General features: G+C 39.2%; 1 protein-coding gene across 1 annotated transcript in view; it reads right to left on the reverse strand.

The window, feature by feature from the left end:
* LIN7C (lin-7 homolog C, crumbs cell polarity complex component) overlaps positions 1-18,320 on the reverse strand; it is a 101,798-nt gene extending 83,478 nt beyond the window's left edge. The window contains exon 1 of the mRNA XM_053720391.1: positions 18,202-18,320. Within this exon, the coding sequence (XP_053576366.1) occupies positions 18,202-18,238 (37 nt within the window). The 5' untranslated portion in view covers positions 18,239-18,320. The remainder of the gene's footprint in view (positions 1-18,201) is intronic.
* Between the last annotated feature and the right edge of the window lie 5,816 nt (positions 18,321-24,136).

Here is a 24,136-nt window from a genome sequence, read left to right on the forward strand (position 1 = left end):
AAAGCTTGTACAAAACAATGAATATCAGGAAGAATAGCAATCTTTCTGTGAAAAAGAACAGAAAGAGCAGAGATTTGCCCTTTCAAAGAACTTGCGGACAAACCCTTATCTAAACCATCCTGAAGAAACTGTAAAATTCTCGGTATTCTAAAAGAATGCCAAGAAAAATGATGAGAAAGACACCAAGAAATATAAGTCTTCCAGACTCTATAATATATCTCTCGAGATACAGATTTACGAGCCTGTAACATAGTATTAATCACAGAGTCAGAGAAACCTCTTTGACCAAGTATCAAGCGTTCAATCTCCATACCTTTAAATTTAAGGATTTCAGATCCTGATGGAAAAAAGGACCTTGTGACAGAAGGTCTGGTCTTAACGGAAGAGTCCACGGTTGGCAAGAGGCCATCCGGACAAGATCCGCATACCAAAACCTGTGAGGCCATGCCGGAGCTACCAGCAGAACAAACGAGCATTCCTTCAGAATCTTGGAGATTACTCTTGGAAGAAGAACTAGAGGCGGAAAGATATAGGCAGGATGATACTTCCAAGGAAGTGATAATGCATCCACTGCCTCCGCCTGAGGATCCCGGGATCTGGACAGATACCTGGGAAGTTTCTTGTTTAGATGGGACGCCATCAGATCTATTTCTGGAAGTTCCCACATTTGAACAATCTGAAGAAATACCTCTGGGTGAAGAGACCATTCGCCCGGATGCAACGTTTGGCGACTGAGATAATCCGCTTCCCAATTGTCTATACCTGGGATATGGACCGCAGAGATTAGACAGGAGCTGGATTCCGCCCAAACCAAAATTCGAGATACTTCTTTCATAGCCAGAGGACTGTGAGTCCCTCCTTGATGATTGATGTATGCCACAGTTGTGACATTGTCTGTCTGAAAACAAATGAACGATTCTCTCTTCAGAAGAGGCCAAAACTGAAGAGCTCTGAAAATTGCACGGAGTTCCAAAATATTGATCGGTAATCTCACCTCCTGAGATTCCCAAACTCCTTGTGCCGTCAGAGATCCCCACACAGCTCCCCAACCCGTGAGACTTGCATCTGTTGAAATTACAGTCCAGGTCGGAAGCACAAAAGAAGCCCCCTGAATTAAACAATGGTGATCTGTCCACCATGTTAGAGAGTGTCGAACAATCGGTTTTAAAGATATTGTTTGAGATATCTTCGTGTAATCCTTGCACCATTGCTTCAGCATACAGAGCTGAAGAGGTTGCATGTGAAAACGAGCAAAGGGGATTGCGTCCGATGCAGCAGTCATAAGACCTAGAATTTCCATGCATAAGGCTACCGAAGGGAATGATTGTGACTGAAGGTTTCGACAAGCTGCAATCAATTTTAGACGTCTCTTGTCTGTTAAAGACAGAGTCATGGACACTGAATCCATCTGGAAACCCAGAAAGGTTACCCTTGTCTGAGGAATCAAAGAACTTTTTGGTAAATTGATCCTCCAACCATGATCTTGAAGAAACAACACAAGTCGATTCGTATGAGATTCTGCTAAATGTAAAGACTGAGCAAGTACCAAGATATCGTCCAAATAAGGAAATACCACAATACCCTGTTCTCTGATTACTGACAGAAGGGCACCGAGAACCTTTGTAAAAATTCTTGGAGCTGTAGCTAGGCCAAACGGTAGAGCCACAAACTGGTAATGCTTGTCCAGAAAAGAGAATCTCAGGAACTGATAATGATCTGGATGAATCGGAATATGCAGATATGCATCCTGTAAATCTATTGTGGACATATAATTCCCTTGCTGAACAAAAGGCAAGATAGTCCTTACAGTTACCATTTTGAACGTTGGTATCCTTACATAACGATTCAACATTTTTAGATCCAGAACTGGTCTGAAGGAATTCTCCTTCTTTGGTACAATGAAGAGATTTGAATAAAACCCCATCCCCTGTTCCTGAACTGGAACTGGCATAATTACTCCAGTCAACTCTAGATCTGAAACACATTTCAGAAATGCTTGAGCTTTTACTGGATTTACTGGGACACGGGAAAGAAAAAATCTCTTTGCAGGAGGTCTCATCTTGAAACCAATTCTGTACCCTTCTGAAACAATGTTCTGAATCCAAAGATTGTGAACAGAATTGATCCAAATTTCCTTGAAAAAACGTAACCTGCCCCCTACCAGCTGAACTGGAATGAGGGCCGCACCTTCATTTGGACTTAGAAGCAGGCTTTGCCTTTCTAGCTGGCTTGGATTTATTCCAGACTGGAGATGGTTTCCAAACTGAAACTGCTCCTGAGGATGAAGGATCAGGCTTTTGTTCTTTGTTGAAACGAAAGGAACGAAAACGATTATTAGCCCTGCTTTTACCTTTAGATTTTTTATCCTGTGGTAAAAAAGTTCCTTTCCCACCAGTAACAGTTGAAATGATGGAATCCAACTGAGAACCAAATAATTTGTTACCCTGGAAAGAAATAGAAAGTAAAGTTGATTTAGAAGCCATATCAGCATTCCAAGTTTTAAGCCATAAAGCTCTTCTAGCTAAAATAGCTAGAGACATAAACCTGACATCAACTCTGATAATATCAAAAATGGCATCACAGATAAAATTATTAGCATGCTGAAGAAGAATAATAATGTCATGAGAATCACGATGTGTTACTTGTTGCGCTAAAGTTTCCAACCAAAAAGTTGAAGCTGCAGCAACATCAGCCAAAGATATAGCAGGTCTAAGAAGATTACCTGAACACAGATAAGCTTTTCTTAGAAAGGACTCAATTTTCCTATCTAGAGGATCCTTAAACGAAGTACCATCTGACGTAGGAATAGTAGTACGTTTAGCAAGGGTAGAAATAGCCCCATCAACTTTAGGGATTTTGTCCCAAAATTCTAATCTGTCAGACGGCACAGGATATAAATGCTTAAAACGTTTAGAAGGAGTAAATGAATTACCCAATTTATCCCATTCTTTGGAAATTACTGCAGAAATAGCATTAGGAACAGGAAAAACTTCTGGAATAACAACAGGAGCTTTAAATACCTTATCCAAACGTTTAGAATTGGTATCAAGAGGACCAGAATCCTCTATTTCTAAAGCAATTAGAACTTCTTTAAGTAAAGAACGAATAAATTCCATTTTAAATAAATATGAAGATTTATCAGCATCAACCTCAGAGACAGAATCCTCTGAACCAGAGGAGTCATCAGAATCAGAATGATGATGTTCATTTAAAAATTCATCTGTAGGGAGAGAAGTTTTAAAAGATTTTTTACGTTTACTAGAAGGAGAAATAACAGACATAGCCTTCTTTATGGATTCAGAAACAAAATCTCTTATATTATCAGGAACATTCTGCACCTTAGATGTTGAGGGAACTGCAACAGGCAATGGTACTTTACTAAAGGAAATATTATCTGCTTTAACAAGTTTGTCATGACAATCAATACAAACAACAGCTGGAGAAATAGCTACCAAAAGTTTACAGCAGATACACTTAGCTTTGGTAGATTCAGCACTTGACAGCGATTTTCCTGTAGTATCTTCTGACTCAGATGCAACGTGAGACATCTTGCAATATGTAAGAGAAAAAACAACATATATATAAAGCAAAATTGATCAAATTCCTTAAATGACAGTTTCAGGAATGGGAAAAAATGCCAAAGAACAAGCTTCTAGCAACCAGAAGCAATAAATAATGAGACTTAAATAATGTGGAGACAAAAGCGACGCCCATATTTTTTCGCACCAAATAAGACGCCCACATTATTTGGCGCCTAAATGCTTTTTGGCGCCAAAAATTACGCCACATCCGGAACGCCGACATTTTTGGCGCTAAATAACGTCAAAAAATGACGCAACTTCCGGCGACACGTATGACGCCGGAAACGGAAATAGAATTTTTGCGCCAAAAAAGTCCGCGCCAAGAATGACGCAATAAAATGAAGCATTTTCAGCCCCCGCGAGCCTAACAGCCCACAGGGAAGAGTCAAATTTTTGAAGGTAAGAAAAAAAGAATAAATCAAAATGCATTATCCCAAATATGAAACTGACTGTCTGAAAATAAGGAAAGTTGAACATTCTGAGTCAAGGCAAATAAATGTTTGTATACATATATTTAGAACTTTATAAACAAAGTGCCCAACCATAGCTTGGAGTGTCACAGAAAATAAGACTTACTTACCCCAGGACACTCATCTACATATAGCAGATAGCCAAACCAGTACTGAAACGAGAATCAGCAGAGGTAATGGTATATATAAGAGTATATCGTCGATCTGAAAAGGGAGGTAAGAGATGAATCTCTACGACCGATAACAGAGAACCTATGAAATAGACCCCGTAGAAGGAGATCACTGTATTCAAATAGGCAATACTCTCCTCACATCCCTCTGACATTCACTGCACGCTGAGAGGAAAACCGGGCTCCAACTTGCTGCGGAGCGCATATCAACGTAGAATCTAGCACAAACTTACTTCACCACCTCCATCGGAGGCAAAGTTTGTAAAACTGAATTGTGGGTGTGGTGAGGGGTGTATTTATAGGCATTTTGAGGTTTGGGAAACTTTGCCCCTCCTGGTAGGAATGTATATCCCATAAGTCACTAGCTCATGGACTCTTGCTAATTACATGAAAGAAATAGCTTTTATTTTAGTACTGGCAGAGTTTCTGCCAGTACTTAAGATGGCGGGGACAATTGTGGGGTGGGGGAGGGAAGAGAGCTGTTTGGGAGGGATCAGGGGGTCTCATGTTTCAGGTGGGAGGCTGAGCTCTACACTAAAGCTAAAATTAACCCTGCAAGCTACATAATTAACCCCTTCACTGCTAGCCATAATACACGTGTGAAATGCAGCGGCATTTGGCGGCCTTCTTATTACCAAAAATCAACCCCAAAGCCATATATGTCTGCTATTTCTGAACAAAGGGGATCCCAGAGAAGCATTTACAACCATTTGTGCCATAATTGCACAAGCTGTTTGTAAATGATTTCAGTGAGAAACCTAAAATTGTGAACAATGTAACGTTTTTTTTAATTTGATCGCATTTGGCGGTGAAATGGTGGCATGAAATATACCAAAATTGGCCTAGATCAATACTTGGGGTTGTCTACTACACTACACTAAAGCTAAAAGTATCCCTAAAAGCTCCCTACATGTTCCATAATTAACCCCTTCACTGCTGGGCATAATACACGTGTAGTGCGCAGTGGCATTTAGCAGCCTTCTAATTACTAAAAAGCAAAGCCAAAGCCATATATGTCTGCTATTTCTGAACAAAGGGGATCCCAGAGAAGCATTTACAACCATTTAAGCCATAATTGCACAAGCTGTTTGTAAATAATTTCAGTGAGAAACCAAACGTTTGTGAAAAAATTAGTAAAAAAGTGAACGATTTTTTGTATTTAATCGCATTTGGCGGTGAAATGGTGGCATGAAATATACCAAAATGGGCCTAGATCAATACTTTGGGATGTCTACTAAAAAAAAATATATACATGTCAATGGATATTCAGAGATTCCTGAAATATATTAGTGTTCTAATGTAACTAGCGCTAATTTTGAAAAATAATGGTTTGGAAATAGCAAAGTGCTATTTGTATTTATGGCCCTATAACTTACAAAAAAAGCAAAGAACATGTAAACATTGGGTATTTCTAAACTCAGGACAAAATTTAGAAACTATTTAGCACAGTGTTTTTTGGTGGTTGTAGATGTGTAACAGATTTTGGGGGTCAAAGTTAGAAAAAGTGTGTTTTTTTTCAATTTTTTCCTCATATTTTATAATTTTTTTTATAGTAAATTATAAGATATGATGAAAATAATGGTATCTTTAGAAAGTCCATTTAATGACGAGAAAAACGGTATATAATATGTGTGGGTACAGTAAATGAGTAAGAGGAAAATTACAGCTAAACACAAACACCGCAGAAATGTAAAAATAGCCTTGGTCCCAAACGGACAGAAAATGGAAAAGTGCTGTGGTCATTAAGGGGTTAAGAGTCAGCACAACAGTACTAAATGCAAGTCAATAGATTTTAAAACAGTCACAGTCGTGAACAGGGGGGCTGTCAGAAGATGCCTAGATACATGGTAATCAGAGGTAAAAAAACATAATTTATGCTTACCTGATAAATTTATTTCTCTTGTGGTGTATCCAGTCCACGGATCATCCATTACTTGTGGGATATTCTCCTTCCCAACAGGAAGTTGCAAGAGGATCACCCACAGCAGAGCTGCTATATAGCTCCTCCCCTAACTGCCATATCCAGTCATTCGACCGAAACAAGCCAAGAAAGGAGAAACCATAGGGTGCAGTGGTGACTGTAGTTTAAATTAAAATTTAGACCTGCCTTAAAAAGACAGGGCGGGCCGTGGACTGGATACACCACAAGAGAAATAAATTTATCAGGTAAGCATAAATTGTGTTTTCTCTTGTAAGGTGTATCCAGTCCACGGATCATCCATTACTTGTGGGATACCAATACCAAAGCTAAAGTACACGGATGAAGGGAGGGACAAGGCAGGCTTAAATGGAAGGAACCACTGCCTGTAGAACCTTTCTCCCAAAAATAGCCTCCGAAGAAGCAAAAGTATCAAATTTGTAAAATTTTGAAAAGGTATGAAGCGAAGACCAAGTCGCCGCCTTGCAAATCTGTTCAACAGAAGTCTCATTTTTAAAGGTCCAAGTGGAAGCCACAGCTCTAGTAGAATGAGCTGTAATCCTTTCAGGGGGCTGCTGTCCAGCAGTCTCATAGGCTAAGCGTATTACGCTCCGAAGCCAAAAAGAAAGAGAGGTTGCCGAAGCTTTTTGACCTCTCCTCTGTCCAGAGTAAACAACAAACAGTGTAGATGTTTGGCGAAAATCTTTAGTAGCTTGTAAGTAAAACTTTAAATCACGGACCACGTCCAGATTATGTAAAAGGCGTTCCTTCTTTGAAGAAGGATTAGGACACAATGATGGAACAACAATCTCTTGATTGATATTCTTGTTAGAAACTACCTTAGGTAAAAACCCAGGTTTGGTACGCAGAACTACTTTATCTGAATGGAAAATCAGATAAGGAGAATCACATTGTTAGGCAGATAACTCAGAGACTCTCCGAGTCGAGGAAATAGCCATCAAAAACAGAACTTTCCAAGATAAAAGTTTGAACCCCTTCATTCCATTGATATCAATCGGAACCCCTTGAAGAACTTGAAGAACAAAAAGCTTGAACGTGGTAGATTTTCCTGGTGACAGGCTTTCGTGCCTGTATAAGGGTATCAATGACTGACTCTGAGAAGCCACGCTTTGATAAAATCAAGCGTTCAGTCTCCATGCAGTCAGTCTCAGAGAAATTAGATTTGGATGATTGAAAGGACCTTGTAGTAGAAGGTCTTGTCTCAGAGGCAGAGTCCATGGTGGAAAGGATGACATGTCCACTAGGTCTGCATACCAGGTCCTGCGTGGCCACGCAGGCGCTATCAAGATCACCGATGCTCTCTCCTGTTTGATTTTAGCAATCAGTCGAGGGAGCAGAGGAAACTGTGGAAACACATAAGCCAGGTTGAAGAACCAAGGCGCTGCTAGAGCATCTATCAGTGCGGCTTCTGGGTCCCTGGACCTGGATCCTTAACAAGGAAGCTTGGCGTTCTGGCGAGACTCCATGAGATCCAGTTCTGGTTTGCCCCAACGATGAACCAATTGAGCAAACACCTCCGGATGGAGTTCCCACTCCCCCGGATGAAAAGTCTGACGACTTAGAAAATCCGCCTCCGAGTTCTCTACACCTGGGATATGGATTGCTGATAGGTTGCAAGAGTGAGTCTCTGCCCAGCGAATTATCTTGGAGACTTCTAACATCGCTAGGGAACTCCTGGTTCCACCTTGATGGTATATGTAAGCCACAGTCGTGATGTTGTCCGACTGAAATCTGATGAACCTCAGGGTTGCTAACTGAGGCCAAGCTAGAAGAGCATTGAATATTGCTCTTAACTCCAGAATATTTATTGGGAGGAGTTTCTCCTCCTGAGTCCACTATCCCTGAGCCTTCAGGGAATTCCAGACTGCACCCCAACCTAGAAGGCTGGCATCTGTTGTTACAATTGTCCAATCTGGCCTGCGAAAGGTCATACCTTTGGACAGATGGACCAGAGATAGCCACCAGAGAAGAGAATCTCTGGTCTCTTGATCCAGATTTAGCCGAGGGGACAAATCTGTGTAATCCCCATTCCACTGACTGAGCATGCATAGTTGCAGCGGTCTGCGATGTAGTCGCGCAAATGGCACTATGTCCATCGCCGCTACCATCAAGCCGATTATTTCCATACACTGAGCCACCGAAGGGCGTGGAATAGAATGAAGAACACGGCAAGATTTTAGAAGCTTTGATAACCTGGATTCTGTCAGGTAAATCTTCATTTTTACAGAATCTATCAGAGTCCCTAGGAAGGAGACTCTTGTGAGTGGGGATAGAGAACTCTTTTCCTCGTTCACCTTCCACCCATGTGACCCGAGAAATGCCAGAACTATGTCCGTATGTGACTTGGCAATCTGAAAGCTTGACGCCTGTATCAGAATGTCGTCCAGATAAGGGGCCACTGATATACCTCGCGGTCTTAGGACCGCCAGAAGCGATCCCAGAACCTTTGTAAAGATTCTTAGAGCTGTAGCTAACCCGAAGGGAAGAGCCACAAATTGGTAATGCCTGTCCAGAAAGGCAAACCTTAGGAACCGATGATGATCTTTGTGAATCGGTATGTGAAGGTAAGCATCCTTCAAATCCACTGTGGTCATGTACTGACCCTCCTGGATCATAGGTAGGATGGTCCGAATAGTTTCCATTTTGAACGATGGAACTCTGAGGAATTTGTTTAAGATCTTTAGATCCAAAATGGGTCTGAAGGTTCCCTCTTTTTTGGGAACCACAAACAGATTTGAATAAAAACCCTGTCCCTGTTCCGACTGTGGAACTGGACAGATCACTCCCATAACTAGGAGGTCTTGCACACAGCGTAATAATGCCTCTTTCTTTATCTGGTTTACAGATAATCTCAAAAGGTGAAATCTCCCTTGAGGAGGGGAAGCTTTGAAGTCCAGAAGATATCCCTGAGATATGATCTCCAACGCCCAGGGATCCTGAACATCTCTTGCCCACGCCTGGGCGAAGAGAGAAAGTCTGCCCCCTACTAGATCAGTTACCGGATAGGGGGCCGTTCCTTCATGCTGTCTTAGAGGCAGCAGCAGGCTTTCTGGCCTGCTTGCCTTTGTTCCAGGACTGGTTAGATTTCCAGCCCGGCTTGGATTGAGCAAAAGTTCCCTCTTGTCTTGTAGCAGAGGAAGTTGATGCTGCACCTGCCTTGAAGTTTCGAAAGGCACGAAAATTAGACTGTTTGGCCTTTGATTTGGCCCTGTCTTGAGGAAGGGTATGACCCTTACCTCCAGTAATGTCAGCAATAATTTCCTTCAAACCAGGCCCGAATAGGGTCTGCCCCTTGAGGGGAATGTTAAGTAATTTAGACTTTGAAGTCACGTCAGCTGACCAAGATTTAAGCCATAGCGCCCTATGTGCCTGGATGACGAATCCAGAATTCTTAGCCGTTAGTTTAGTCAAATGAACAATGGCGTCAGAAACAAAAGAATTAGCTAGCTTAAGTGTTCTAAGCTTGTCAAGTATTTCAGTCAATGGAGTAGCTGCCTGAAAGGCCTCTTCCAGAGACTCAAACCAGAACGCCGCAGCAGCAGTGACAGGCGCAATGCATGCAAGGCGCTGAGGATAAAACCTTGTTGAATAAACATTTTCTTAAGGTAACCTAATTTTTTTATCCATTGGATCTGAAAAAGCACAACTGTCCTCGACAGGGATAGTGGTACGCTTTGCTAAAGTAGAAACTGCTCCCTCCACCTTAGGGACCGTCTGCCATAAGTCCCGTGTGGTGGCGTCTATTGGAAAAAAATTTCTAAAAATAGGAGAGGGGGAAAACGGCACACCGGGTCTATCCCACTCCTTATTAATGATTTCTGTAAACCTTTTAGGTATTGGAAAAACATCAGTACACACCGGCACTGCATAGTATTTATCCAGTCTACACAATTTCTCTGGTACTGCAATTGTGTCACAGTCATTCAGAGCAGCTAACACCTCCCCAAGCAATACACGGAGGTTCTCAAGCTTAAATTTAAAAGTAGAAATTTCTGAATCAGGTTTCCCCGAATCAGAAATGTCACCCACAGACTGAAGCTCTCCTTCCTCAGCTTCTGCATATTGTGACGCAGTATCAGACATGTGCCTTAAGGCATCTGCGCGCTCTGTACTACGTCTAACCCCAGAGCTATCGCGCTTTCCTCTGAATTCCGGCAGTCTGGATAATACCGCTGACAGGGTATTATCCATGATTGCCGCCATGTCCTGCAAAGTAATCGCTATGGGCGTCTTTGATGTACTTGGCGCCATTTTAGCAAGTCCCTTGAGCGGGAGTCAAAGGGTGTGACACGTGGGGAGAGTTAGTCGGCATAACTTCCCCCTCGCCAGAATCCTCTGGTGATAAATTTTTTAAAGATAAAAGCTGATCTTTATTGTTTAAAGTGAAATCAATACATTTAGTACACATTCTCATATGGGGTTCCACCATGGCTTTTAAACATAATGAGCAAGGAGTTTCCTCTATGTCAGACATGTTTATACAGACTAGCAATGAGACTAGCAAGCTTGGAAAACACTTTACATCAAGTTAAACAAGCAATATAAAAAACGTTACTGTGCCTTTAAGGGAAACAAATTTTGCTAAAATTTGAAATAACAGTGAAAAAAGGCAGTTAAACTAACGAAATTTTTACAGTGTATGTAACAAGTTAGCAGAGCATTGCACCCACTTGCAAATGGATGATTAACCCCTTAATACAAAAAACGGATTAACAAATTGAAAAAAACGTTTTTTAAACAGTCACAACAACTGCCACAGCTCCACTGTGGCTTTACCTTCCCCAATATATGACTTTTGAAGCCTTTTGAGCCCTTCAGAGATGTCCTAAAGCATGCAGGGGACTGCTGAGGGAAGCTGAATGTCTCTGTCTGTAATTTTAACTGCGCAAAAAAGCGCTAAAATAGGCCCCTCCCACTCATATTACAACAGTGGAAAGCCTCAGGAAACTGTTTCTAGGCAAAAATCAAGCCAGCCATGTGGAAAAAACTAGGCCCCAATAAGTTTTATCACCAAAGCATATATAAAAACGATTAAACACGCCAGCAAACGTTTTATATTGCACATTAATCAGAGTATATACCTCTGATAGCAAGCCTGATACTAGTCGCTATTAAATCACTGTATTTAGGCTTAACTTACATTAATCCGGTATCAGCAGCATTTTTCTAGCAAATTCCATCCCTAGAAAAACTTAAACTGCACATACCTTATTGCAGGATAACCTGCACGCCATTCTCCTTCTGAAGTTATCTCACTCCTCAGACATATGTGAGAACAGCAGTGGATCTTAGTTACTTCTGCTAAGATCATAGAAAAAACGCAGGCAGATTCTTCTTCTAAATGCTGCCTGAGATAAAATAGTACAACTCCGGTACCATTTAAAAACAAACTTTTGATTGAAGAAAAAACTAACTATATTACACCACTTTCCTCTTACTACCTCCAGCTATGTTGAGAGATTGCAAGAGAATGACTGGATATGGCAGTTAGGGGAGGAGCTATATAGCAGCTCTGCTGTGGGTGATCCTCTTGCAACTTCCTGTTGGGAAGGAGAATATCCCACAAGTAATGGATGATCCGTGGACTGGATACACCTTACAAGAGAAAGTATATTAATATAACCATGTTTGTTATGCAAAACTGGGGAATGAGTAATAAAGGGATAATCTATCTTTTAAAACAATACAAATTCTATTGTAGACTGTTCTTTAACTCATTATCTAATCTACTTTCCTGGCTTTTGTATTTTTGTGCAAATTTTTTTTATAATTTACATAAAGTAGCTGGTTATGATATGGATTTGTTTTTTTAAACAGAAATTTGATAAATTAAAACCATGGGCAAATGTGGAGTTTACAAGTAGCCAATAATGTGTTCATTTTAATTTATTCATCTTTTTTGGGGGAAGTTAACTATTGCAAATGACATTTAAAAAAAAATGCAGAGACATGATAAACTGTTTACCAAAGAAAGCATTAAAGGGACAGTATACACCAATTTTATTATAACTGCATGTTATAGACACTACTATAAAGAATAAGATAAATGGATACTGATATAAAAATCCAGTATAAAACTGTTTAAAAACTTACTTAGAAGCTCTCAGTTTAGCTCTGTTGAAAAGGTAGCAGGAAAGCCCACTGCAAGTGGGAAATAAGACACTCCCCCTTCTTTTGCATATGAAAAGACCTTTAACACAAACAGGAGCAAGCTGGAGTAGGTATCTGACGGTATTCTAAAAATTTGAGGTTTGGTTAGGAGTCTGAAAATCAGAGCAATGTTATTTAAAAATAAGCAAAATTATACATTTAAAAAAATAAAATAAATGTATGGGCTATATAAATAGATCATCTACAAAACATTTATGCAGTGTATGAGTGTATAATGTCCCTTTAAAGGGATACTAAACCCAATTTTTTTCTTTCATGATTCAGATAGAGCATACAAATTTTAAGCAACTTTTTTTTCCGTTCTCTTGCTATCTTTATTTGAAAAAGCAGGAATCTAAGATAAGGAGCCAGCTCATTTCTGGTTCAGCACCCTGGACAGTGCTTGCTGATTAGTGGCTACATACCGTTTACATGTTTTAATCTACTCAACTGCAAGCATGCATATAATAGATATGTATGTATCACTATTAAAGCCCTTTGCCTGCATTTTTTTCTGAGATCTAATTTCGGAGGCTTTATAACTTGCGTGCAATATTTTATTTAAAAGGGATAGTAAACACCAAAAATATTGTTTAAAAAGACAGATAATCCCTTTTTTTTTTTTACCATTCCCCAGTTTTGCATAACCAACACTGTTATAGAAATATACTTTTTACCTCTGATTACCTTGTATCTAAGCTTCTGCTGACTGCCTCCTTATCTCAGAACTTTTGTCAGACTTGCATTTCATGCAATAAGTGCTGACTCTTAAATAACTTCACGTGTATGAGCACAGTGTTATTTATATGAAACAAATGAACTAACGCCCTCTAGCTGTGAAAAAACTGCCAAATGCATTCAGATAAGAGGTGGCCTTCAAGGCTTAGAAATTAGCATATGAGCCTACCAAGGTTTAGCTTTCAACTAAGAATACCAAAAGAACAAAGAAAATTTGTTTAGGACATTTTAATTTATGAAAGTTTAATTTGGACTTTAAAGTCCCTTTAATATTTTTTATTATATAGTGTTATGAGTGTAACTGTACTTTGTAATGTATTTTTTATGTGTTGTGTGCAACTTTTTATTTTCGCAAAACAGTTAATAGCTCTGAAGTCACAGTAATAATTCTAGCATAAACCACGATTGCTCTCAAGGGATCACATTTATTAATTTCAACTTGTAATACCAGAGGTAAACCCGATGCGCGCAAACACTCGTGATAAACCCCTTATCGCTCACACGCAAAACGTTTCCATGATTCTGGATTGTGAGCAGTAAAACAAGAATTAGGGACCAGAGCTACAAGTTTTAAAGCAATGGCTTCCTAGTGCCTGGGATTTGTCATGCCATGGGCTGATTTATGTTTTGTTTCACTAATCTTATCTCTGACTTCAGTAAAATGGCATTTAGAGTAAAAGATTTTAACTGCAAATTAAAGCACAGGATTTTACTTTGAAAAAAAATGTGATGTCACACTCTAGCACAAGTACTGCTAGATACAGTTATTCAGCATATGAATGCACATTTATTTAATGTGTTCCCAATGGTCTGTTTTACCTGCTGGGGTGTATTTAATTGTCTGCAAACAGCTACTTTACCTTGATTTGTTATTTCAAATAGCTACTTTTCCTGTTGTAATCCCCTACACTGAAAATATGAGTAACCAACATTTTCTCTGTAGAAAAGCTATGCAAACAGGAGACAATGAGGATATGAGTAAGATATTTTGTATGTGTAATACCTGCTTGTGTTTATTCAACCCACCCAGCCATCATCCGCATTTCAATACCTAATACAAATACTTGCAGGCTCAGCCTATTATGGGCATATCCTAGGTGATGGTTTTATTGAGAGAAAAAACAGCTCTCTCAAATACAGAAATAAACGTTAAGGAACATTTTTTAATAAATTTAATATTCTGCAAATCTGCCTTGGGGTTCTGCAGTAGGTAAGTAATTTTTATAGTACAGCGTCCCTTTAACTTGTCATAAGAGCTGTGAGAACAGTGACAAAAACCATGCACAGACTGCTGTGCCCTGGATGCTACTACAGCAAGTAGAAAATGCACAATGATGTCTGGACCTTCGAGTCTACAGATAAGAAAAAGTTAATTCTAGGGATATCCTAAATAAAGAACAAAAGCTAAAAATCATGATAAATATTCATTAGAGAACAAAAAAATAGTAACTTAGGGGTGGCAGGCTGGGTAAAGGTCAGATGTTTGCAATAAAGATTTTTGTGGCAACTAAATTGTTTAAAGCCAGGGAATAGAAGAAACGGAATCCCCTATAATTGGGGAAGGTGATAAAGACTATACATTTGGGAACAATGGAAAAGATGTGATTTTTCCCTTGAAGGGACATGAAACCCAAAAGTTTTCTTTCATAATTCTGATAGAGCATACAATTTTAAACAACTTGCCAATTTACTTTTATTATGTATTTTGCTTTTTTCTCTTAGTATCCTTTGTTGAAAAGCAAGTTACCGTTAGGAGCAACAGTGCAATACTGGGAGCTATCTGCTGATTGGTGGCTACACAGTTACCTTTTTGCCATTGGCTAACCCAAGTGTTTAGCTAGCTCCCAGGAGTGCATTGCTGCTCATTCAACAAAGCGAAGCAAATTTGATAATGGACATAAATTGGAATGCTGTTTAAATTGTATGCCCAATGTGAATCATAAAAGAATAAAAAAAATATGTTTCATGTTCTTTTAATCCCCTTCCTCAAGCATCCATCTAACATTTCTACTTTATTTCTTTTTCTCTCTACCTACAATTATTTACTAAAAGGAATGAATAGTTACTCAGAGGTATTGTCTAATTTAGTTAGAGGATTTTCAGTGTAAAGTAACACTAATGTCTTGAAGCTACATTTATTATATTAAAGGGACAGTCTACACCTAAATTGTTATTGTTTAAAAACAGAGATAAAGCCTTTACTACCCATTCCCCAGCTTTGCAAAACCAACATTGTTATATTAATATACGTTATAACATTTAAATCTATACATTTCTGCCTGTTTCTAGGGCACTACAAACAGCTTCTTATCACATGCTTTTTGTTAGATTTTCATAAGACACTGCTACTTCATGTGTGCCATATAGATAACATTGTGCTCACGCCCGTAGAATTGTAGCTGACAATGCACTAATTGGCTAAAATGCAAGTCAATAGATAATAAATAATCATTTGATCAGGGGGCTGTCAAAAGATGCTTAGATATAAGGTAATTACGAAGGTTAAAAGTATATTAATATAAGCATGTTGGTTATGCCAAACTGGGGGGTGGGTAATAAAGGAACTATCTTTTTAAACAATAAAAATGTTGGAGTAGACTGTTCCTTTAAGTTTAGTTATGAAAATGTAATATTCTTGAGTCAAGACTAAGATTTTTTTTTGTTATGCTTTAAAAAATGACTGAATGGACTATGGAAAAATATTCAATTATGTGCAGTGTATACTCTTAATGTTTGCCATCTAAAGTTGCTTGTGCATAAAAATAGGAAAGGCGCATTTGAAGGAAGATTGTCAAAAAATAGCAATACTTAGCAACGTGTGTAACACTTGAACAAAAAACACAAATATATAATCACTTAGATATAAAAAAAAACCCCACAGATGTTTTAACAGAAAAAACACAAAAGGGCATAAAAAATGTATTTTTTTTTTAAAAAAAACAACTCTATAGCAAGTCACTTTATTAAAAAAAAAATAAAAAAAATATTTTTAATAGAAAAAGTATAGGCATAGATCGGAGCTTGACAAATTCTGGCAGCCATATACCGTATGTCTATTTACAAACACCATTATCTGTCTGCACCTGGGCTAAATCATACTAACTGGACATAACAAGAACAATCTCCATGGAAGTCTTAAAAAAACTGACAAAAAGAAAAAAGTGGTAACATTGCCCAAATAACAAAAGCTTAGTAAACATTATTATTATTATTATCGGTTATTTGTAGAGCGCCAACAGATTCCGCAGCGCTAAACCCATTTAGGTAAAGCCGAGTTACTGTGGTACCCCTGTCAGCTTGAGTGATTACAGTGCATGCATAAATGGTCCCAGTGATTATGGTGGCTATGTTATTGCGGCATAGTGAGTATGGTGCCCATGTGAGTAAAGTTTAGGGAGTACGGTGGTGCCCATGTGAGTAAAGTTTAGGGAGTACGGTGGTGCCCATGTGAGTAAAGTTTAGGGAGTACGGTGGTGCCCATGTGAGTAAAGTTTAGGGAGTACGGTGGTGCCCATGTGAGTAAAGTTTAGGAAGTACGGTGGTGCCCATGTGAGTAAAGTTTAGGAAGTACGGTGGTGCCCATGTGAGTAAAGTTTAGGAAGTACGGTGGTGCCCATGTGAGTAAAGTTTAGGAAGTATGGTGCCCATGTGAGTAAAGTTTAGGAAGTATGGTGCCCATGTAAAAGAGGTTTAAAGGAGACTTAGTGAGTACGGTGCCCATGTAAAGGAGACTTAGTGAGTACGGTGCCCATGTAAAGGAGACTTAGTGAGTACGGTGCCCATGTAAAGGAGACTTAGTGAGTACGGTGCCCATGTAAAGGAGACTTAGTAAGTACGGTGCCCATGTAAAGGAGACTTAGTGAGTACGGTGCCCATGTAAAGGAGACTTAGTGAGTACGGTGCCCATGTAAAGGAGACTTAGTGAGTACGGTGCCCATGTAAAGGAGACTTAGTGAGTACGGTGCCCATGTAAAGGAGACTTAGTGAGTACGGTGCCCATGTAAAGGAGACTTAGTGAGTACGGTGCCCATGTAAAGGAGACTTAGTGAGTACGGTGCCCATGTAAAGGAGACTTAGTGAGTACGGTGCCCATGTAAAGGAGACTTAGTGAGTACGGTGCCCATGTAAAGGAGACTTAGTGAGTACGGTGCCCATGTAAAGGAGACTTAGTGAGTACGGTGCCCATGTAAAGGAGACTTAGTGAGTACGGTGCCCATGTAAAGGAGACTTAGTGAGTACGGTGCCCATGTAAAGGAGACTTAGTGAGTACGGTGCCCATGTAAAGGAGACTTAGTGAGTACGGTGCCCATGTAAAGGAGACTTAGTGAGTACGGTGCCCATGTAAAGGAGACTTAGTGAGTACGGTGCCCATGTAAAGGAGACTTAGTGAGTACGGTGCCCATGTAAAGGAGACTTAGTGAGTACGGTGCCCATGTAAAGGAGACTTAGTGAGTACGGTGCCCATGTAAAGGAGACTTAGTGAGTACGGTGCCCATGTAAAGGAGACTTAGTGAGTACGGTGCCCATGTAAAGGAGACTTAGTGAGTACGGTGCCCATGTAAAGGAGACTTAGTGAGTACGGTGCCCATGTAAAGGAGACTTAGTGAGTACGGTGCCCATGTAAAGGAGACTTGGTGAGTATGGTGCCCATGTAAAGGAGACTTAGTGAGTACGGTGCCCATGTAAAGGAGACTTAGTGAGTACGGTGCCCATGTAAAGGAGACTTAGTGAGTACGGTGCCCATGTAAAGGAGACTTGGTGAGTATGGTGCCCATGGATGTGAGACTCAGTGGTTTTGGTACACATGGAGAGTGGGAGACAGTGTCCATATATGCCAGATTTAGTGATTATGGTGATTATGTAAATCAGGTATGGTAATTATGCTACCTATGTAAGTGAGGCTCAGTCACTAAATGCCCATATAATACCAGCTAATTTATTATGTCCCTATATAAAGCAGACTCGTTAACTGCAGTCCTGCGGTTTTACAATCACGTCACCATGTAAGTGAGGCTCAGAGATTAAATGCCGATACCATGTAAGCTAGATTTACTGTGTACATTATCAGTAAGGAGTCTCAGGTATCTGTCGCATACGTACGCAATTTGCACTTTAAAAGACACGGCGCTCAAGCTATCACCTCCCCATCTCACCTCTCTCTAAACGAACAGGTTCTCCGGCCGCCGCCATCTTCTCTATAGTATAGTAGACAGTACCTGTCAGGAAAATTAAGACAGGAAGTGACGGGCCTCGTTGGATGGCGGAAGTTACTAATGCGTCAATTTGATTCGTGCAACTGCCAACCAATCCTTGCATGAAGACTCACTGAGGACCAGAATGTCACGTAGCAAACTAGCAATATGGTTGCCATCGGTTAGTTGTAAAAATACTAGTCGGCCACTGATTTAGACCTTAGATCAGACAACTGGCTACGCAGTCCCTTTCAGTTTTACCCCCTTATCATACCCTATAAAGTTTGGTTCATAAAACCATGCAGCTCCTGTGTCAGCCAAATACACCGCACCTCACATAAGACTGCTGTAGCCTGTAGCCCTAGTTAACCACATACCCACACTGGCCCTGCAACTCCTCTGTTAAAGGGACATGCCACCCACGTTTTTTCTTTTATGATTTAGAAAGAGAATGCAATTTTAAACATCTTTCTAATTTACTTATATTATCTAATTTGTTTTATTCTCTTGATATTCTTTGATGAAAAGCATATCTAGATATGCTCACTAGCTGCTGATTGGTTGCTGCACATAGAAGCCTCGTGTGATTGGCTCACCATGTGCATTGCTTTTTCTTCAACTAAGAATATTTAAAAAATGAAGCAAAATAAATAATGGAAGTAAATTGTAATGTTGTTTAAATTTCTATTCTCTATCTGAATCATGAAAGAAATATTTTGGGTTTAGTGGCCCTTTAAGCAGGTACCCACACCAGACCTGGGCCTGCAGCCTAAAACCTCTCTGTGAACCACTTACCTACATACATCAGATACCAAGCGGCCCTGCAGCCCCTTTTTGACACATTCTCTGGACCTGTCCTCTTAAATATCCACATCCAACCTCAGATCAGTGCCATTGACCCTGCAGCCCCCTCAGCCATGTGCCTACCTCATACTCATGACTCTGCAGCCCCTGGCACTCACAAACAAATCCTATCATAAGTAGTCGGTGTAATAAATATTTAAAAATAAGATTTTTTTTAAAAATGTATTTTAATTTATATGCAATGTCTGTGAAGAAGCAATTTAAAGAGGAAACAACTGTATTCCTAACATTATTAATTTATCTGTCCAAATAATGTGATAAAAGTATATGAGTCCCATAAATTTTTTTGAAATAAATATAACATTTTATTAAAATTAAAAAAAGAATACAATGCAGATGTTTTAGTTATTGGACCAGTTTAACAGAGAGCCAATGCTTTTTTTTAAGATTCATCTAAAAATGTTAGCTATATTTAAGTTATGCTCTGCCAGCAGAAAACAAAATGTAGCATCAGTAATGTTGCCTGCTACTAGCCTGGTGTCATTCAAATATGTTCACTGCTTCATTATAAATCGCTATTCTAGGCATTTTTCTCTTAGAATAAACAATAATGAATACGTGTAAACCTTTTAAAACAATGCTTTATAGTATAAACTACTAATTACACTGTATCTCTAATATGATAATCTGACATAGATTCCTATTTGATTATGTTCTTCAAGAGAAATGTAATAAATGTGTTTACATTATGAATGTGCAATATTTTTCCTGAAAGCTTACTTGAGAAAATAGTTTCCCAATTATAACAAGAAAATATTCAAGCAGTTATGTTTTTGTTAAAAGAACACAGAAGTCATTTTTGCTATTTATTTCCAATGGCAGGGAGAGTCAACAAATTAATTACTGTTGGGAATACATCACCTGTCCACTAGGAGGAGGCAAAGACATCCCAGCCAAATCTATAAGTATCCTCCCCTTCCCCTAAGACCCCAGTCATTCTTTGCCTAGTAAACTTAGAGATTGGTGAAGAAAGTGTTTGAAGATTCTGGAAGTCCTTTAATGTGTATTTTCCCTGCAAGACAGGACTGGGGTTCAGAGTAGCCAAATAAATCTCTTATCTGAGTATTGGTGAAGGTTAGATGCTGGATATCACATGCATCTTCTCTGTCTTCCTTCCAGCTATTTATGCTAACGCCCTCTTTAGGAACCAGTTTTGCACTTTAAAGATGCCACTGTTGATAAATAAAGACAGTAAGGACTCTGCAGATACGTCTACAGGGACATTGCTTTCTTTTCAGACCCATAATTAGTGTTTTTGTAGTGCCGGCTATATTTTCTGTAGCAGGGATCCCTGGTTTAGGCTCCTATATTTCATCAATTGGATGTGTTTTTTTTAATGTTATTTCTTCATTGCCCTAATTAAATATATTATTTTATTTTCCTGCATTTTATGGTTCTATGTGTGTCTTTTAGAGGTATAGGGACTCTTGTTTTCTTTAACTTGGGGTTAATAGGGGGTTGCTGGGTAAGGTTTACTAGTTTTCTTATTGTTATATTTTTATTGTCTAAACCTCTGTGCAGCTTGGTATCCACAACTTTAGTTTTGATTTGTGGGACTTTGTCTATAGCCGTATACATCCCTAAGCTGCTGGTACAACCTCTTTGATATAATTATTCTGGGTTTTAATACCCTTTCTTTTACCGTGCTGCAATAGGGTTTAATTAAGAGTTATCTCTATCGCCTAAGAACACTGATACAGTGATTTGATGATGGCAACAATAAATGACAAAGAATGGGAATATGATTTGGCAGAGACTTTCGCCTTGGAATCCACCAAGGATACAGTCATAGAAGAAAATATTTCAGGATTTTAAAACATAAACTTAATCTCATAAAACAATTTAAAATAAAATGGGAAATTAGCATTTTAAAAAGATACATGGATAATCAAATGATCCATTGGGGACTCAGATTACATAAAAAAAAACAGGTATGGGGGGCGGAGCCTGGCGGCAAGGAGAACAGACGTGTAAGCCTAGAGCTCTCCTGATACACCTAATTAAATACATATAAATCCTTATTCTGGAGTAAACTAAATGGCTTACATATACATAAATTGAGGATAACAATATCGGTCAGCCCAATTTGACAGCAGAATTTTGAACTTTAAGCTGTGGAGGCATTGAAAGGACGGTACGACCTGGGGCCTTCAACTTAACATTAAGCGGTGAGGATAAGATCCCCCTTGACATATGTGAAGCTTTCTACTCTTCCTATCCTCTAAAATGAACCAGGAGGCTGCACTGCGCAAGTTTGAGGATAAAGCCTTTAAAATTCTGGATGATCGCTTTTCCGAGATCAGCCAGCTTTTAGCGCAACTCTGTGAACAGCTCTGTACTGCACATGGCAGGCAAAATGGCGGTGACAGCTTTGGTCTCAACAAAGAAACCCGATCGCAATCTCCACATGTATTGGAAAGTTACGCACTCCCGAAAATGGCTGATCTCACGGCAGGAGGGTGTGAGCACCACTACGGATCGGACGGTAAGAGATCACAGAAAGGCACGAGATTGTCGATCCTTCATTGCACCATGCCGGGATTATTTACAGAGGTGGAGGTGAGCGCATATACAGAGGGCCCCAGGAGAGTGTCACTACACCAGTCGATACACATGGCCGACCTAAGCTTTCTTCTATTTGGATGGATAGACCCCCATATCCCCTCAAGTCTGAGTCATGGAAGCATAGTGGGGGGCCGGGGTAACTGGCTCTACGTGTCCCTTCTCACAATACAGAAGTCTGAGGTGGGAGCTGCGCCCGCAGTGGGTATCGGTTAAGAAACAGGGCTACCGATTACAGCATAAACTGACATTAAGGACTTGTGAGCTGGGTCCCACATGTGTTTGTTGCATTTTATGCTCTGATGCCGCATGTCTGGAAGACTTAAATTTTCCACACTAAATGTCCTATTTAAATACTAATGGGAGTATATCTCTGTACTTGTGTTTTGAAGGAGGCCGCAATTCCCCTGACATTCCATTATACTAAGTTGGCGATTAGGGTGTTGTATTACCAGAGATATACAATATATGTCAAATGTGCTTTTGTGTACCCCCATATATAGGCACTATGGAGAAAATGTATCTTTAGCTAGATATTGACATGTCTTACCTAGGACTGTTTTTAGCATGCTCTAGTAATGTGGGCACAGACATTCACCCCAGCTTCTTGTCTCTTATGTATTAATCTATATAGGTTTCATGCTTATGTTTATTACACATATGTTTGCATTTGATGTTTGGTATAGTTATGATAACCCCATAGATGTATAAGGGTAAAACACACTATAACCCACCTCACTCACTGTCAAATACTTTATATTTCAGTTATGGTTTGTTATAAGCTTCTATGTAGGTGATACATGGCTTTTCACATTTCCTATGCATTAGATACTGTCATTTTGCAATGTTCAATTATGTTTTAGGGCCTTTCTCTGTCAAAGTCCATAGGTTCAGTTAAATGTGTTAATATTTTTTTTGTATGTTAGGTCCTTTTGTTTATATATTACTTGTATATTACTAGAAACATTCTACTATAGTGCACCCCATCCCCTGTTACTTATGATATTGGTGTGTCGCCGGCGGCCGAGGTGACACACTCAGTCTCCTTTAGTATATCTTGGGGTGGTGCCTAGCTAAGCTTCTGGGACCTAACACTATATTATTTAACTGATTTAATGTATATTAACACTTTATGATCCAGATCATTTATGAATAATCCTTGCAGTCATGGTTAAATTAGGTGGGCAAACTCATATTTATCCCCTTCTATATTCAGACCTTGATGTCATGTGGAGAGAGGTTAACACTAGACCTCTTATTATACCTTATCATATATATTGATAATTTCAGCTGGGCGCTCAATTTTGGCTGTAGGTGTTGCGCCTCTACTTGAGTTTTGCATCATGCAGGTGTGTTTTTATAACTGACAGCTAAAACTCTGAGGGCGCTCATCTCTAGATTACCCTCAACATTCTCTACCTGAGATCACCTATATACCCCTATTCCAAAGGTCATAGGGTATAATTGATTGTCTGATATATATAAAATATCCATATTTGCTGTCCTTTTAGAGAAATATTGGTTATTGTCCTGCACAGTATATATTTGTAATACCTCCCCCCCCCCCCCTCCAGGTTAATGAGAGCTCCTGAGGGGTAATATTTCTTTCGAATATTCACCCAATTTGGTGTATTCTTCAGCGGTATTAATCCGCCCTATGACACCAATTCACCTCGTTCATATTATACACCTCTTTAGGTCTAAGAACTATCCTCTATGTCATGAGAGGGAATTGGTGTCCTAATTAGTTAATTGTTGGAACATCTTTTATATTATATTTCTACCTCCTTTTTTACCTTATGTAAAGCAGCACTACGTATATTTGGGGGAAAAATGTATCTCTCATCAGTGTTTATAATTCCACATATGTTTGTTTGTAATATCACTCTATTAGACGGAATATCACGATAAAGAGGTACGGTAGCATCTTATCTTAAAAAATAATAAACCAATAGGGTATCAATGTAAATCTTATAGTATATTTACCCGAGGTATGCTAGTCAGCCGGTAGGGTATTTATGTATTTTAACATGTATTCTATGATTTACTACTGTTTTTAGACATGTTCAATTTGAAATAACTTGTTTTCTTGTTTATGTATGAACATGATTTTGCTAAATACCCTAATAAAAATCTTTGATTTAAAAAAAAAAAAAAAAACAGGGATAAACTTAAAGGGACACTGAACCCAAATTTTTTCTTTCATGATTCAGATAGAGCGTGCAATTTTAAGCAACTTTCTAATATACTCCTATTATCATATACTCCTATTATCAATTTTCTTCATTCTCTTGCTATCTTTCACTAAAAAACAAGAATGTAAGTTTAGAAGCCGGTCCAATTTTGATTCACAACCTGGGTTGTCCTTGCTGATTGGACAGCACCAATAAACAAGTGCTGTCCAGAGTACTGAACCAAAAATGTTCTTGCTCCTTAGCTTAGATGCCTTCTTTTTCAAATAAAGATAGCA

The sequence above is a fragment of the Bombina bombina genome, chromosome 7 (genome assembly GCF_027579735.1).
Source record: "Bombina bombina isolate aBomBom1 chromosome 7, aBomBom1.pri, whole genome shotgun sequence".
Taxonomy (NCBI): domain Eukaryota; kingdom Metazoa; phylum Chordata; class Amphibia; order Anura; family Bombinatoridae; genus Bombina; species Bombina bombina.